This window comes from Neomonachus schauinslandi, chromosome 5 (genome assembly GCF_002201575.2).
Source record: "Neomonachus schauinslandi chromosome 5, ASM220157v2, whole genome shotgun sequence".
Taxonomy (NCBI): Eukaryota; Metazoa; Chordata; class Mammalia; order Carnivora; family Phocidae; genus Neomonachus; species Neomonachus schauinslandi.
In genome coordinates, this window is record NC_058407.1 from 120,032,890 (window position 1) to 120,049,591 (window position 16,702).

At 36.4% G+C, this 16,702-nt stretch overlaps 1 protein-coding gene across 1 annotated transcript in view; it reads right to left on the minus strand.

The window, feature by feature from the left end:
• Positions 1 to 16,702, minus strand: part of MALRD1 (MAM and LDL receptor class A domain containing 1) — a 794,826-nt gene that overhangs the window by 724,735 nt on the left and 53,389 nt on the right. Inside the window, exons 7-8 of the mRNA XM_044915239.1 lie at positions 1,320 to 1,421; positions 528 to 671 (exon numbers count right to left, since the gene is read on the minus strand). Of these exons, the coding sequence (XP_044771174.1) occupies positions 528 to 671; positions 1,320 to 1,421 (246 nt within the window). The remainder of the gene's footprint in view (positions 1 to 527; positions 672 to 1,319; positions 1,422 to 16,702) is intronic.

A 16,702-nucleotide genomic window follows, 5' to 3' on the forward strand; every position in this document is an offset into this window, starting at 1 on the left:
AAAACTATGGAGAAAGTAAAATCTACACGGAAGCAGAAAAAAATAGCTATTACTTTCTGCTGTAATAAAATTTTAAATTACTAATTTAAGAAAAGACTAACAATATGCCCCCTCAAAAAAAAAAAAAAGAAAGAAAGAAAGAAAAGCAGTGGAAAGAAAGATAAACAAATCACAAATTTAATGTTAGATTAAAAGAAAGAAACTCATTGACACCAGTGAAAGGGAGAGCTAGTACATTTTGATAGAAGACTTTTAATACTTTTCTTTTTGGTTCCCACAAAATTATCTCCTAATGATAAGAAAATAATAAAATTTACAAAATGAAAATAGCTAACCTAGTATAAGTCTTCCTTTACACTGTTGATAATAAGATTCTTTACTTTCACTATCTATGGCAAATATAGTTTCAGTAAAATATACTCAGTATCTTCATCAAGACCCCTGATGAAATGTCTTCATACCACTCACAATAAATCACAATTCTGAAAATAATATATAAAGAATATTATTTTTTTTTTACTTCCTACCTTCATCACTACTTTGATCCTGCTGGGGTACAGATTGTAACGTAGGAACTTCTCTTGCTTTTGTGCGCATCCAGGAAATTTGCCCAGCAGATGTTTCTGACACCCAGTCACACATGTCAAATTCAAATCCACAGACCTGATACACTACAGAAAGGTGGAAAAGATAATGGTGGACCATCATAGTCTACTAGAATGGCTGCTTAGCCATAGTTGTTGTAATCAAGGCTTAACACACACACACACACACACACACACACACACTAATTCATACTTAGAAATTTTGGTTCAACAAGCCTTGGAGTATACCAGCGTATCTGTTTTTCAAAAACTCATCCTTGATCCAGATGGGCATCCTCCCAAAGGAAAACCATTGCCATTCAAAAGTGAAAAGATGTTTTTACTTCTTCTTGTACAACTGCTCCAGTTAACAATTTTTTAAATGGCATACATACTATCTGACCTGACCTATTTTATGGAACTAAGTTAGTTTAAATCATTTGCTAGTCATAATCACATTGAAATTTTAAAGAAGAAACACTGGATATAATTCAAAGATGGTCTTTAATGGAACTATTTTACAGAACAACATCACCTTAAACTGACATATTTAGTATCTTTCATGCTTTGAATAAACCACAGACTACCAATAACACTTCGGCTAAACTTAGGACATAAATATCAACAAAGTTTGGCAAATGAGTATCCGTAGTAGTGGTCTGAATTACTACCAGTGGTCCCAGTCTCATGGATGGCTACATACCATCACGGTGGGCATCTCAATTTAACACTTACACCTCAATGCTTCATCTGTAGAATCAGAACTGCAGAGACTTGTATCTAGATGGCACGGTTCCTGCTCTGTATTCAATGCTTCTGGACATGGTAAAATTTCATCTGTTAAATTTAAAGATTGGCAAGAAGTGAGATGTAGTAAGGAAAGACACATGTATTTCTTAAGACGTTAGCATTTGTTCTAGAAAGCACTCTCCACCAACGCCTCTCTGTGGCAGCATCTCCCCTCAGGCAACCCCATTACACACAGAGAGAGACAGAAACAGAGAGAACAATACAACTATTCCAGTGTTTCTGGATTTTAACCAGATCCCTGTGGTGACTACCAAGCCCCCAGACCAAATCTCCCATGTTTCCATGGAAGTAACATGGCCTAATGTGGAAACAAAAAGCCTATCATTAGGAGCATAATCGAACATGTGTCATCTATAACATAGGCTGTCCTCTTTAACTGGAAGCTGATCTACTAGAACTACTGTCCCTGCGATATTCTCCCATTGTGTCTGTTTCTCCCTCTACTGCCCTCCCAACACAGGGCTGGAAACTGGACTAGGTATCCTTCCTGTCCTGTTGCCACTTCCAGACAGTTCTCACTCTCCCCTCCTGAAATACCTGAGCTGCAATCCTGACAAGAACCACAAGCCCTGGGATCAGCCACCACATGGGCTCTGGTGGGGGAAATGTGCACGGGGGCCTCGCCACAAGCAGCATGGGCCCAGATGAGTGCCCCAGGCATTTCCAGTCAAAGGCATCACTATGGGTAGGCTGAGACCTCCAGGAAATTCACCACCTCCTCCAGCCTGCATCTGTGGGGCTGAAGGTGAGTGAGGAAGAGCCCACCACCATGCTGATCGAAATGGTTTTATATCGGTGACTACTCACTCCATTACATTGTGGCCAACCCACCACATTATCCTTTCTTTCTTTTTCCTCCATTCCTAGATAGCTATTCAAAACCCTTTACCCCCTCCTTCAACTTCCAATTCCTCCTTCCCCATCATCATTCTCAGATAATCATGTTGCTTCACATTTCACTGGGAAAATGAGAGGAAACAGCAGAAAAATTTCACAAGTCCCACCACCCATCTCCCTGCCCATGTTTCTACAGAAAATCATCTCCTCTTCCCTGTTGTAGGAATCATTCCAGCAATTTCCTCCCCTCTTTTACATCAACAGGCTTTCTTTCACTTCAGTACACAATGGGGCCAAAATTTCACCCGTCTTAAGAAAACCCTCTGACCCTCCAACCCCCTCCAACTAACTTTGCTAAGTTCTACCTATTTACATTGACTTCAACACCAATTCTTCTCCCCACATCCTTGTTCTAGTGAGGTATTTTGATTTTTTTTAATGAGGTAAAATTCACATCACATAAAATTCACCATTTTAACCATTTTAAAGTGTACAATTCAGTGACTTTTATACATTCACAATATTGTTCAATTATCAACACTAACTCCAAAACATTTTCATCACCCCAAAATAAAACACATACCCATTATAAGTCATTCCCCATTCTCTGCTCCTCCTCAGACTCTGGCAATGACTAATCTCCTTTTCATCTCTATAGATTTGCCTCTTCTGGACATTTCATATAGAATCATACAATATATGGATGACTTTGGTATTTGACTTCTTTAACTTAGCATAACGTTTTCAAGGTTCATTCATGTTGTTGCATATATCAGAACTTTTTTTCTTTTCTGTACCCTTACCACTCCACTGAAAGTGCATATATCAGCAATGACCTCTATATTGCTAAACCCAACATTTAATTTTTCCTCCTTGTCACACCTGACATGTCAGTAATATTGGTCATAGTTGATCATTCCCTTTTTCTTGAAACCTTTTCTTTGCTAGGTTCTGATACATGATTCTCTCCTGGTTTTCCTCTTAAATTACTAGCTGTTCATTCTCAGTCTCCTTTGCTGGTTTTCCCTCATTTCTTCCACATTACACAAAGTAACATGAAAATGCCCCAGAGCTCAGTCCTTGGATCTCTTCTCTTCTCTACATCCACAATCTTGTTAATATCAACTCATCTTGTGCGTTTAGAACACTTCCTAAATGCCAATGACCCATAAGATTATATTTCAGGCCCAGCTTCACTGGACTCCAATATTAATATCTTTATCCTCCTGTTGCTGTCTTGGCCCTTTCATTTGGAGAGCTAACATGCATCTTGATAGAAATGGGTCTAAAACTAAATGTCTGATTCTGTCTACCCAGACTCTATCCTCCTGCTTTTCTTCCCATCTCAGCTCATAACAATGCCATCCATCCTACTTCAGGAAGAAATCTGGATCCATGACCCATCTCTTGCTCTCACCCATCATGACATCCATCAGCACATCTTTCCTTTACCTATAAAACAACATCCAGAATCTCACTATGTCCTACCACCTCTGCCACTACTACCAATTCTGACTCAAGGGAATATCAGTCTTTCTGGATTACACTAATAACTTCTTATTTTGCCCCCTTCTGGCTGCCCTTGCCCCCTTCTGACTTTTAAATATGTGAAGCAGATCATGTTTCCTCTGCTCAAAATTGCTACATGGGTTTCTGTCCTTCACAGAATAAATGCAGAAGCCCTTACCATGATCTTCCTCATACAAACCAGGAAGACTCTTGCCTTAGGACCTCTGCATTTACGGTTCCTTCCAAAATATGCATGGCTTTCTCCCTCAACTCCTTGGGGACTTTTTTTTTTTTTTTTTTGCTCATAAATATGTTCTCCATGTACCATGCCTGACTACTCTATTTAAAACTTCATCTTACCTTCACCTGTGGCACTTCTTATCTCGGCTTTCTGGCTTATTTTTCTCCATAGCACATATCACCACTTGACATAAAATTTTGTTTTTATTTGTTTAGTGTCTTTCTCTCTTAACGCAGGGATTGCTGTTTGTTTTTTTACTGCTATCTCCGCATTATCTGAAACAACTCTTGGCACAACATAGGTCTCAATATATACTTGTTTAAGGACTGAATAAATACACGACCTAAGAATAATTCAACAAAATACTTGAAAATACCATAGATAGTGTGTAAATTGTTTACACTTTTATCTGGAATAAAATTGAAGCAACTGGTTATAAAACAATTTATGAACAACATCCATAAGCTGATTTCTTATAATGGGAGCTTATAAATGATGAACATGCAAAGCCTCTTGAATGTAAGATCCACTGAAAATAAAACTGCATTGTCAATTAAGGGAGTGTGTGTAATGAACGAAGCTAAGATTGCACAATAACAATTAACATGAAACAATTAAAACTGTAATTTTTGTAGATTCACATAATAGCTACAGATCTTCTGCCCCCTGGAGCTAAATAATTAAGTAGTGGCCATAGTTCAACTAAATGTTGTACATTATCTCTAATTTTTCACTATTTATACAAGACAAAAAACTCACAAAAGTACTATAAACAAAAATAGCAAAATAGTCAAGTATAAATTACATGTATTAAAAATGTAGCTTGTGTCAATTGATATTAAATATATTTCACTAATGTCAACCATTATACTACCTTCATCCTCCAAACTGGAATTTGTAACCATAAAAGCAGTAGATGGGAGTAAGAGTCGACAATCAATTAATCTCCTGGGCACCTCTTTTTATTTTAGTGTATTCAGTCTCAGAGCTCAGAACTATTTAATGATGTCAATTATCTAAATTTATATTCATATGCATTTTCTCTACATCCCCACCCTCTTTCTTTCTCATTGTTATATTACACCACAATCTAGCTGCAGAAAATTATTTTGGGGATTTTAAAATCCTCTCTCCATGATACATGTTCATCAGGATGAAGCATTGCCAACCATTTTAAGGTCTCTATACCAAAGAAGACACATTTCCTTCAAATCTTATCTTGTACAAGCAAGCTGTGTAAAATTGGCCAGACTCTCTCTCAGATGGTACAGAATGAAGTCCAAGTTTCAAGGCCATTGCAGTAAAAGTTATAATTGACATCCACTTTTGATTCCAGGGGCTTTAGACTATTTCCTTGTCCATTTTCTTAAATTAGTAATGAATTTCAAGGAACAGTTATTAGATCTTAAAAGGTAGCTAGAAGTTAATAAGACAAAAAAGGTAACTAACTAGGTCCTTAGTTATTTAACTGGATAATATGTATGCACCATTCAGGTTCTCATTAAAGTATGATTTGTGTATTTGGGGCCTTCATAAATGAGATGAAGGCAACATCCTGACAAACCAATCTAAGAATATTCAGAGAATATGCACAATATTCTGATTATGAGCCACAGCATGCAATTTTTTATAAAAAATTATAATAAGCAATTTATTGAAAAATCAGTGACTAAACACATATTTATTCACAGTCACAAAGCTAGACTTTTCTTTCATATATGCTACTTTGGTAAAGTCTAAAAAGATCCTTCTTTCAATGAATGTGCATGAATTTTCTTGGAAAAGGGCAGTAGTTGGAATGATACTGTTTGAAGGTGTGGGAAAAATCTAAAGGAGTCCTCTAATATTAGAAAAAGAATTTAGTGGAATTGTCCAACTTACCAAATGTTCAGATACCATAAGGGTACCTATACTTATCCCGTAAGCACTTTTATAAAGTTATTCACATTTTTGTAGTAAAGAGAAATGTATACAGCAAAACAATGAAGTTATGCTTTTTCTTTAAAGATAATACTTACTCAGTATTCTATGTGGCAGCTTCCTCACCATCAGAATTGTTTCAACTTTAAAAAGTTACTATTTCTTCTTTAAATATATTTAACTTACATATCATAAAACGAATTCAGACATTTGGTTATCCAGTTCTATGAGTTTTGGCAAAAATAGACCCATGATCTTTCTTCAATCAATCAATGCTCCATTTATTTAGTCAGATCTTCTTGATGTCTTTGATCATTACTTTGTAGTTTTCAGAATACAAACCCAGCATATATTTTGTGAGATTTATATGTAAGAATTTACTTTGATTGTATTACAAATGGCGCTATTTTTCCAATTCCAGTTTCCAATTGTTCATTGCCATTGTAGAGAAATACAATTGATTTTATACTGACTTTGTATCCTGCTACTACGATAAACTCATTTACTAATTCTAGAAGTTTTTAAAATAAATTCTATGCTATTTTATCCATAGACAATTACGTTACCTGCAAACATGGCTAGATTTATTTCCTCTGTTCCAGTTGTATGCCTTTACTTATATGTCTTGCCTTATTGCATTGGCTGGCTTTGCAGTATGTCATTGAATACAAGTGGTAAGTGTGGATGGGTGTCACTGCCTCCTTCTCAGTTTTAGAGGTGAAGCATTCACTTTCATAATGGGTATGATGTTAGCTGTTGGGTCTTTGTCTATGCCCTTTATTAAGTTATAGATGTCCATAGTTTGCTGAGGTTTTTAATTATGGCTGTATGTTGAATTTTGTCAAATGCTTTTTCTGCATCTACTAAGATCATCATGTGCTTTTCTTCTTTTGTCTGTTAACAAGGTAAATTACATTGATTGCTTTCCAAACATTGAACCAACTGTGCATCTTCTGAATGATTTTAATGTATTCTCTTTCTAAAATATTACTGGAGGGGCGCCTGGGTGGCTCAGTCGTTAAGCGTCTGCCTTCGGCTCAGGTCATGATCCCAGGGTCCTGGGATCGAGCCCCACATCGGGCTCCCTGCTCGGCGGGAAGCCTGAGTCTCCCTCTCCCACTCCCCCTGCTTGTGTTCCCTCTCTCGCTGTGTCTCTATCAAATAAATAAATAAAATCTTTAAAAAAAAAACAGTCATTAAAATATTACTGGATTCCATTTGCTAATATGTTGTTAAAGGTCTTTTGTGATAGCAACATTGGTCTGTAGCTTTCTTTTCTTATAATATCTTTGTCCAGTTTTGGTGTTAGGGCAAAGCTGCCCTTGTAGACTAAGGTAACAAGTATTATCTTCACTTTTATTTTCTGGAATAGAATATATAAAACTTGTGTTATTTTTTTCCCTAAGTATTTGATACAATTTTCTAGTGAGACCATGTGGTCCTGAAGTTTTCTTTAATGGAAGATTTTTACTGTGAGTCCTATTTCTTTAATAAACATAAAACTACTCAAGTTAATCACCTTCTTCTTGAATGTCTTTTGATCATTGTGACTTTCAAGGAATTTGTTCATTTCACATAAATTGTTGTATTTACATGCATAGAGTTTTTGGTAGTTATTTCCTTATTCCTATTATCCTCTTAGTACCCATAGAGTAAATAGTACCCTATTTCACTCCAAATTAGGTAATATGTGCCTTTTCTCCTTTTTCCTTGGTCAATCCAGCTAGAATTTATCAATTTTAGTTACCTCTTCAAAGAACCAGCTTTTGGTTTTGATAATTTTCCCATCTTAAATTCCATTATTTATTGTCTTTATATGTATTATTTTCCCACTGCTTGATTTAGTTTTTATATGTTCTTCTTTTTCTACTTTCACTAGAAGGATAGTTAAATTTACTGGCCTGAGAGCTTTCTTCTTTCCTAATAAAAATTTTATATCAATTATTTTTTTCTAAGCATTGCTTTAGCTGTGTTACACTAATTTTAGTAAGTTATATTTTCATTTTCTTTCAGTTCAAAATACTTGGCTATTTCAAAGTATGTTTTATTTAAATGTGTGACATTTAATTTCCAAATGACTGTGGATGTCCCAGATTTGTAGTTTAATTTCATTTTGCTCAGAGGATATATTTTTTACCATTTCAATTGTTTTAACATTCTTAAGGTTTGTTCTGCAGTCCCAGTAGTACTGCTAAGCCATACTGGAGACTGGAACATTCAGTAATACTATCTGCATTTAATATTTTTATATTTGTTCATCTTTGATTTTTTTCATTAACTGTGAACTTTTAATATGAGGTATTAAAATATTATTTATATTAATTAGTGCTTATCTCACTCTGCTCCAGCTGCTATAACAAAGTACCATAGATTAGATGGCTTAAGGAACAAAAATTTATATTCTCACAGTTCTGGAGCCTGGAGGTACAAGATCAGGGTGTTAGCATGATTGGGTTCTCATAAAGGTCCTCTTCCTGGCATGTGCATGGCTACCTTCTCACTGTGTCTTCACATGACAAAGGGAGAGGGTGAGAGAGAGGGAGAGAGAAAGACAGGGGTGGTGGGGAGGGAGACGGAGAGGGTTGGAAGGGGAGAGAGAGAGATCTCCTCTTCTTACAAGGCCACAGTCCTTCCTGTCTTATTAGGACCCCACCCTTATGATCTTATTGAATCTTAATTACCTAAGACACTATCTTCAATATAGTCACATTTGGGGTTAGAGCTTCCACATTTGAAGTTTGGAGGGGACATAATTTGGTCCGTAATAACAAGTTTTTAGTGTCCCCTTGAATTCTACATCTGTGAGAGTATGTCACTTGCCTCCGTATAGACTTGCCAGGGTATAGTCTACCTTAGTGAATGTTCCACATGCACTTAAAAGGAGTTTAAGTTTTAAATTACTGCTATAGTTTTAAATTACTTTTTAAAAATATCAATTATTTCAAGTAGGTAGATAATTTTCTCCCTTTCCATAGGTTGCCTTTTCATTTTGTTGATTGTTTCTTTTGCTGTGCAGAAGTTTTTTGGTTTGATGTATAGTTTCATTTGTTGATTTTTCTTTTGTTGCTTGTGTTTTTGGTGTCATATCCAAAAAAAAAAAAAGTTGCCAAGATTAATGTCATAGAGATTTTCCCCTATGCTTTCACTATAAGTTTTATGGCTCCAGGTCCTATGTTTAAGTCTTTAATCCATTTAGGGTTAATTTTTTTTTTATTATTTGACAGAGAGAGACACAGCAAGAGAGGGAACACAAGCAGGGGGAGTGGGAGGGGGAGAAGCAGGCTTCCGGCTGAGCAGGGAGCCCGATGCGGGGCTCAATCCCAGGACCCTGGGATCATGACCTGAGCCGAAGGCAGACGCTTAACGACTGAACCACCCAGGCACCCCTAGGGTTAATTTTTATTAGTGGAATAAGATAAGGGTCCAATTTTATTTTTCTCCATGTGGCTGTCAGTTTTCCCAACACCATTTATTGAAGAGACTATCTTTTCTCCATTAAGTATTCTTGACTCCCTATCAAATATTAGTTGATCTATATACAGTGTTTTATTTCTGGGTTCTCTATTCCGTTCCATTGATCTGTGTGTCATTTTTTATGCCAGTACCAAACTACTGTCACCGTACAACACTACTATAGCACCATTGACTACAGTCTCTACCTTGTATCTTTTATCCTCATGACCTATTCATTCCATACGTGGAAGCCTGTACCTGCCACTCCCCTTCACCCATTTTACCAGTCCCTCCATCCCCCTCTGGCAACAGTCCGTTTGTTCTCTATATTTACAGATCAATTTCTGCTTTTGGTTTATTTATTCATTTGGGTTTTTTTTAATTCCACATACAATTAAAATCATATGGTGTTTGCCTTTCTGTCTGGCTTATTTCACTTATCAAAATACCCTCTAGTTCCATCCATGTGGTCACAAATGGCAAGACCTCATCCTTTTTTATGGCTGCATAATATTCGTGTGTGTGTGTGTGTGTGTGTGTGTGTGTGTGTGTACACACTACATCTTCTTTATTCATTTGTCTATTGATGGACACTTAGGTTGCTTCCATATCTTGGCTATCGTAAATAATGCTACAGTAAACACAGGAGTGCATATATCTTCTTGAATTAGTGTTTTTGTTTTCTTTGGGTAAATACCCAATAGTGGAATTATTGGATCATATGGTATTTCTATTTTTCATTTTTTGAGGAATCCCCATATTTTTTCCACAGTGACTTCACCAATGTACATTTCTACCAACAGTACATGAGAGTTTCTTTTCCTTCACACCTTCAGCAGTATTTGTTATTTCTTGTCATTTTCATTTTAGCCATTCTGACAGGCATAAATAATATCTCATTGTGGTTTTTGATGTTAATTTCCCTGATGATGAGTGATGTTGAGCATCTTTTCATGTGTCTGTTGGCCATCTGTATGTCTTCTTTGGGAAAATGTCTATGCAGATCATCTGCCCATTTTATAATTGGATTGTTTGGGGTTTTTTACTGTTGAGTTGTAGAATTTCTTTATATATTTTGATAATTACATCTATTGGATATATTTTTGGAAATATCTTCTTATATTCAGTAGGTTTCCTTTTCATTTTGTTGATGGTTTCCTTAGCTGGGCAAAAGCTTTTTATTTTTGTGTAGCCCAAATAGTTTATTTTTATTTTTGTTTTCTTGCCTGAGAAGACATATCTAGAAAAACACTGCAATGGCCAATCTCAAAGACATCACTATCTATATTTACTTCTAGGAGTTTTATGGCTTCATGTCTCACATTTAGGTCTTCAATTCATTTTAGGTTAATTTTTGTATATGGTGTAAGCGGTCCAGTTTCATTCTTTTGTATGTAGCTGTCCAGTTTCCCAGCACCATTTATAAGAGACTACCTTTTCCCCAATGTGTATTCTTCCCTACTTTGTCATAGATTAATTAACCATATTTGAATCCCTTCACTTTTAATTAATCTATATCATTATTTTTTAAATGAGCTTTTGTAGTCAAAATGTAGTTAGCTCTTATCTTTCATCCAATCTGACAACCTCTGACTTCCAAAAGCAATACATATGCCGCTTATATTTAATGTAATTATTTTATCATTATAACTAAATTAGCAACTTTATTATTTCTCAGTTTGTGTCCTCTGCATTTATTATACTTTGTGCTCTTTACCACCACCCTACTATCATTTCTGCCTTCACCATCTGTTTTTCTTTGTCTTCTAGTGGATTATTTCAATATTTTAATATTTTTATGCACAATTTTAGTGTATCTATTTTCCTTTACTTATATCTTTTTAGTGTTCACTCTAGGGATAATAATATGCTCACCTCAGTTTAACAGTCTACATAGAGTTTGTTAGCATTTCAAATAAAATGTAGACATCTTAAAGCTATGGACGTCTACACTCCCAACTTTATGGTATACTTACCATATTTGTTACATCTACATACTTTGAACCCACCAAAGGGATGTTCAAAAATCTGCTTTTAAGAGTCCTGTGTACATTAAAAATCTTTAGAGGAGAAGGTCATTCCATTATATTTACTCTGATATTATGACTTCAGTCGTTCTTTCTTTATTCCTACTGATAAAATATTCCTCTGTCATTTTTTTTTCAGCTGGAAAATCTGCCTTAGCATTTCTTTTAGAGTAGGTCTTCTGGTGATGAATTCTATAGTTTCTTCATCTGAGAATGTCTTTATTTTATCTTAATTCCTGAAGGATATTTTCAATGGATATAGAATTCAGAGTTACTTAGTTTTAGCATTTTAAAAATGAATCTCTATATCCTGGCTTCAATACTGATGGAAAACTACAGTCTCTACAGAAAATGTAGAGACTACTATTCTCCTGAGCAGAGACTTTGGTGGCTACAGATGAGAAAGAATTCATATGTTACAGAATCAGCTCAGGAAAGCCTCTATAACTGTTTGCTAGGGCTGCCAAAACAAAGAACCACACATCTCGTGACTTAAACAACATAAATTTATCTTCTAATGATTTTGGAAGCTAGAAGTCTCAGATAAAATCACATTAGATAGCTTGAGGACATACCTTAATTTCTGATGTTAAAACAAAAGCCAAAAAATAATATATATTCTTACCATAAATATAAATACTGCTAAAAAATAGTCTCATGATATTTTATTTAAATCTCTGCTCTGTGAAATGGAGCACTTGTAGCTCAGAGGAAAGAAGAATTTATTCAAATTCCCAAATACTTGATACTTAAATAATTGCACATGTTCAGTGTTGAGTCATTTAGTTGACATATATTTATTAAGTGTTTGCTCTGTGCTGGAGATCCACAAAGCACTAAGACAATAGTAACTGTTTCCTCAAGAAACTTAGTGTTTAGCTATGAAAATAAATCAATACGGTGCGTGGGGGGGGTAGTGGGGGGGGGGAATTTTCTGTAAGAGAAGGCTTCCCAGAAAAGAGACCTCCACTCAGTCTGCTCAATCTGGAAGAATAAGTAGTAGGAGGACAGTCAAAAAAAAAAAAAAAAAGTCATGAAATAGGCCGAGGGAGCAAAGTTTACAAAGATACCCAAGAATAAGATGACACTGTGTTGCTAAACTACCAAGCAGTTTGTTCTGGCCCGAGTCTGGGGATTCTTGTACAACTGTGAAGGAGGAAGTTGGGCTGGTGTGCAAGAGCAGGATCACGAGAGCTTAGAAATTTGAAATCATGAGAATTTATAAGAAATTTGAATTTTGGGCACCTGGGTGGCTCAGTTGGTTAAGTGACTGCCTTCAGCTCAGGTCATGATCCTGAAGTCCTGGGATCGAGTCCCACATCAGGCTCCCTGCTCAGCAGGGTGTCTGCTTCTCCCTCTGACCCTCTTCCCTCTCGTGCTCTCTGTCTCTCATTCTCTCTTTCTCAAATAAATAAATAAAATCTTTAAAAATTTTTTGAATTTTATTCTGGACATAATAAGAGTTATTGATAGATTTTAACAAGTAGAGATTGGTCATATTTATATATTAGGAAGTATAATCTGGTGGACAGTACATAGTACTGGATAGTAGAGCTGAATAGATCAAAACCAGAATTTTTAAAAATCCAGGGGAAAAATACATACTTAAATGAAGTCACAGTTGGATAAATAATAATGATAAATAAGAGGAGACAATTTGAAAAATGTAAGGACACGCCCTCACCACTATTTTTTAACTAAATTAATACAGGGGTAAGAAAAGGGGAGAATGATTTAAGAATGACTCCTAGGCTACTGAGTGAGACCAGATGTCAATAATTTAAAAAGAGAATATAGGCAAGGGAACAGATTTGAAAGAAAACTGGAATTTACTTCTAAGTATGCTGATGTTGAGTTTCTCTGGAAAATATTTGCTCACACAGCTCATAAACCTGTTCTCCTTGCCTGCCTCTATTACAGAGGCTGAATCCAAATACTCAGTTTTATTGGTCTGCCTAGCAACCAAGGTACCCATGTGACAATCATCTAGCCAATAGCATGGCCAAAAACATTGCCCTTTCTCATTTCTGCCTTCCTCCTGCCCTGGATGTGAGATGTATAGAACCTCAACAGTCATTTTAAGAATGTAAGCATGAAGCAAATACCAAGGAAATCCCTTAGTCCTTGACTTTAACAGTATCAAAGTTGAAGAATCACATCATAACTGTCCATCTCCTCTTGTTTTCTTAAGTCACCTAAGAAAACTCCTCTTTTCTTGCATTCAAATGCATGCCTAACTCCACCCTTCACTGGGGTAAGATTTCTGATGGTGATGTCTGGAAAAGGCTGAGTTGGCTCTGCCTACATATCTCAGATGCACCCTGATCATCACCATCAGGACTGCATGAGACTGAAACCACTCTCTATTCAGCTGACACTCTGTCCCAGAGCACTCACTGCCAAGTGGAGTAATCAACATGAGACCAGGACGCATGGTTCCCAAATGCTAGTTTGGTTCTTCTTTTTTTTTTTTTAAGAGCAAGACAGTGCAGGCATGCATGCAGGGGCAGGGTTGGGGGTGGGGGGTCAGAAGAGAGGGAGAAAAAGACGGAGAGAGAGCAGGCTCCATGACCCTGACATCAAGATCTGAGCCAAAATCAAGAGTCCAGTAATTAACCGACTGAGCCGCCCAGGCGTCCCAAATCCTAGTTCAATTCTTAAACCTGAGTTCAGCTGGCTTCACAAAAAGTGTCCTGAGAACTTTTTTAAAATGCAGGCCCCATCCTCAGTGATTCTCATCTAGCAGTCTGGGGTAAAGCTCAGAATCAATCACTTCTCTTTTTGATTCTGGTGATTGACTAGGGTTAGTCTATCATTAGAGCCTCTGAACTTGACTAGAGAGAATCATTTGGAAATTTAATGTTATATAATATTACCATCTCTCACATCCCTACCATTTACAAAATGCAACTCCAACCAAATATCAATCTTATTCCATTACACTTTATTCTTTTTCTCCATTATTAATCCTCATGCTGCTTTGTCTTCCTCCCAAAAGTTTAAATATGCCATCAACCCTCATTCTATTTGAAAAACAAAAAACAAAACTCCCTGCACCCTCAACTTCAAAGAACATACTGTGTGACCTTACCTGGATACTGGCTTTTTCCAAAAAGAAACCACTTCTCCAGAAGGATGACATCCTTTCCCAATGCCCCAGAAAACACAAGGCCTAAAATTAAAGTCGCCATTCTTCTAAATCCCTGATGTTGATTCATTTATTCTTCTGTGTGTGGAAACGTCTTGGCTCATGACATCCAACTTACTGCCCTGGGTCATCCATGCATCCATATTCATGGAAGACTTCAGTTTGGGATTTCAAAATCTCCTCTAATCCCAAACCTTGTAGTGTTGTATGAATTTAATATCCATGTGAAAGGCCTAGCCAATAACTTTGCTTTAAAATTCATGCCTTATCTTCAGTAAACTTTATTTCCACACCACCTCAAAAACAATATGGCTGTAACATTATCTGGAACTATCGTCTTAGAAATTATAGATACCAATACTTTTTCTATTTGACCATGACCTTTCATTGAATGTCCAACTTCTTGTGCTCTCACTCCTGTGACTATTGCTTTTTCACTTCTATAGTGATCTTATAGAGCTCTTTTAAGTGCTTACTAAAAATCTGGCATTTGTCTTTGGAATATTTATTACATCCATCTACATTGGCCTTTGTCCCAGTAGATGGATCATGGGTAATTAAGGAAATGGCTTTGGTTCCCAGGTCCAAAGATGGAGAGAAAGTTCATCTGTGAAATGATGGCAGAGTCCTATTACAGGCGATGTCAAGTCCCAAGCACAACCCCAGCATGCTCCTGTGTACATTTGTAATGCAAAGTTTCAATGGCAGAGGCCAGGTCCTAATTTTCCTTACAGTTAGGAAAAGTCCAGCCAATAGCTGATTTCATTCCTTATTTTCTTTGGGGGGTGATTAGCTAGACTGAGCAATACATAGGACTAGCTGGGGATCATGTTTGGCAGATCTCAGTTTCTGCAGAAACTATAAAATGAGATATATAAAGATCCTGTTGAAGTGATCACAGTTAGGGACTAGCTGCCCCATTACAAATCAAGCCCAAGCTGGCCGTGCTCTGGACCCAGGAATACCATGCAGGGTAACAGAAGAGAGAGCATGAGGAGAGACTGAACGGCAGAACAGACGTAGTTGTGTCTGCTCTGCCTGCGGGCAACAGTATGTTCTCTCCTGATCTATTGCTTCCCTTCCGATAAATCCTATAAATGTTACCTTCTGTCAGTGAAAAGGCATTGAGGTTTATACTTCTAGGAAATGGGTGGAGCTTACAGTCTGTTCCCTTAAAGTTCTCCATTTCAATTTATCTATATTTCAATTTATCATATCATATCATGATTTCTCATCTAAAATATACTCAGAACTGAAAATATAAAAATGAAAGAAATCTTTTCGTATTCCAGTGTGGAAGGAGCTGTCCGCAGCTCCTATAAAACCCTACCATGGTCTAAGTGGCAAGAGACACATTCCTATAAATCTCTTATCATACCAGCACAAGTGCTACTTAAAATCAAAGCATAATACAGGCATCCTTTATCAAGATTCCTTGGTCTCCTTTAGGTAGATCAACTCATCTCTTCTGTTCTTGAAACGTAATTGACCACAACTACCATATCTTTGTACCAAATTAGAACTTAGAATCTTCTTTACAAAATAGCTGTCTTTATTATGCTATATCATAACATTTAAAAAGGAAAAAAAGCTATCAACTATCTATAATCGTATATATGATTCTTGCATGATCATTAGACTAAATTAATTTACCCTGACCAATTGATAATTTGAACATTAAACTTTTCTATTGAGAACAATATACACGGTGAATTGAATAGAATTCAGTTAATATAATCAAAGGACCAATATGGATAATTTTTTAGATCTGGTATATGTGGCTTATTGATTTAGTTGTTTCAGTCTAAATAGAAAATAGATTATAACTAATATCTCTCTCCACTTGTGTCTTTCAGTGGAAGAGTCAAATCAATTCCCCAAGAAGACAATCTCAAGCCTAGAGAAGCCAGTTTTCACCTAGTCTCCTAAAGGGCAAGGAGTTCTCTTGGTGAGATTTAACTAGCCAGTGTAAACATTGCTACAATGTTTCAAATCTGAGACTAAATTATCACTTACGCTCTTTAGAGCATCAGACTCAGTGAAAAAATAGCCAATTTTCACTTCTGGCATAAACCTAGACATTGTTATATGATGGAAAATAGCCCACTTCAAAACAAAGGGCAAAAAAAGAAAGAAAGAAAGAAAGAAAGAAAGAAAGAAAGAAAGAAAGAAA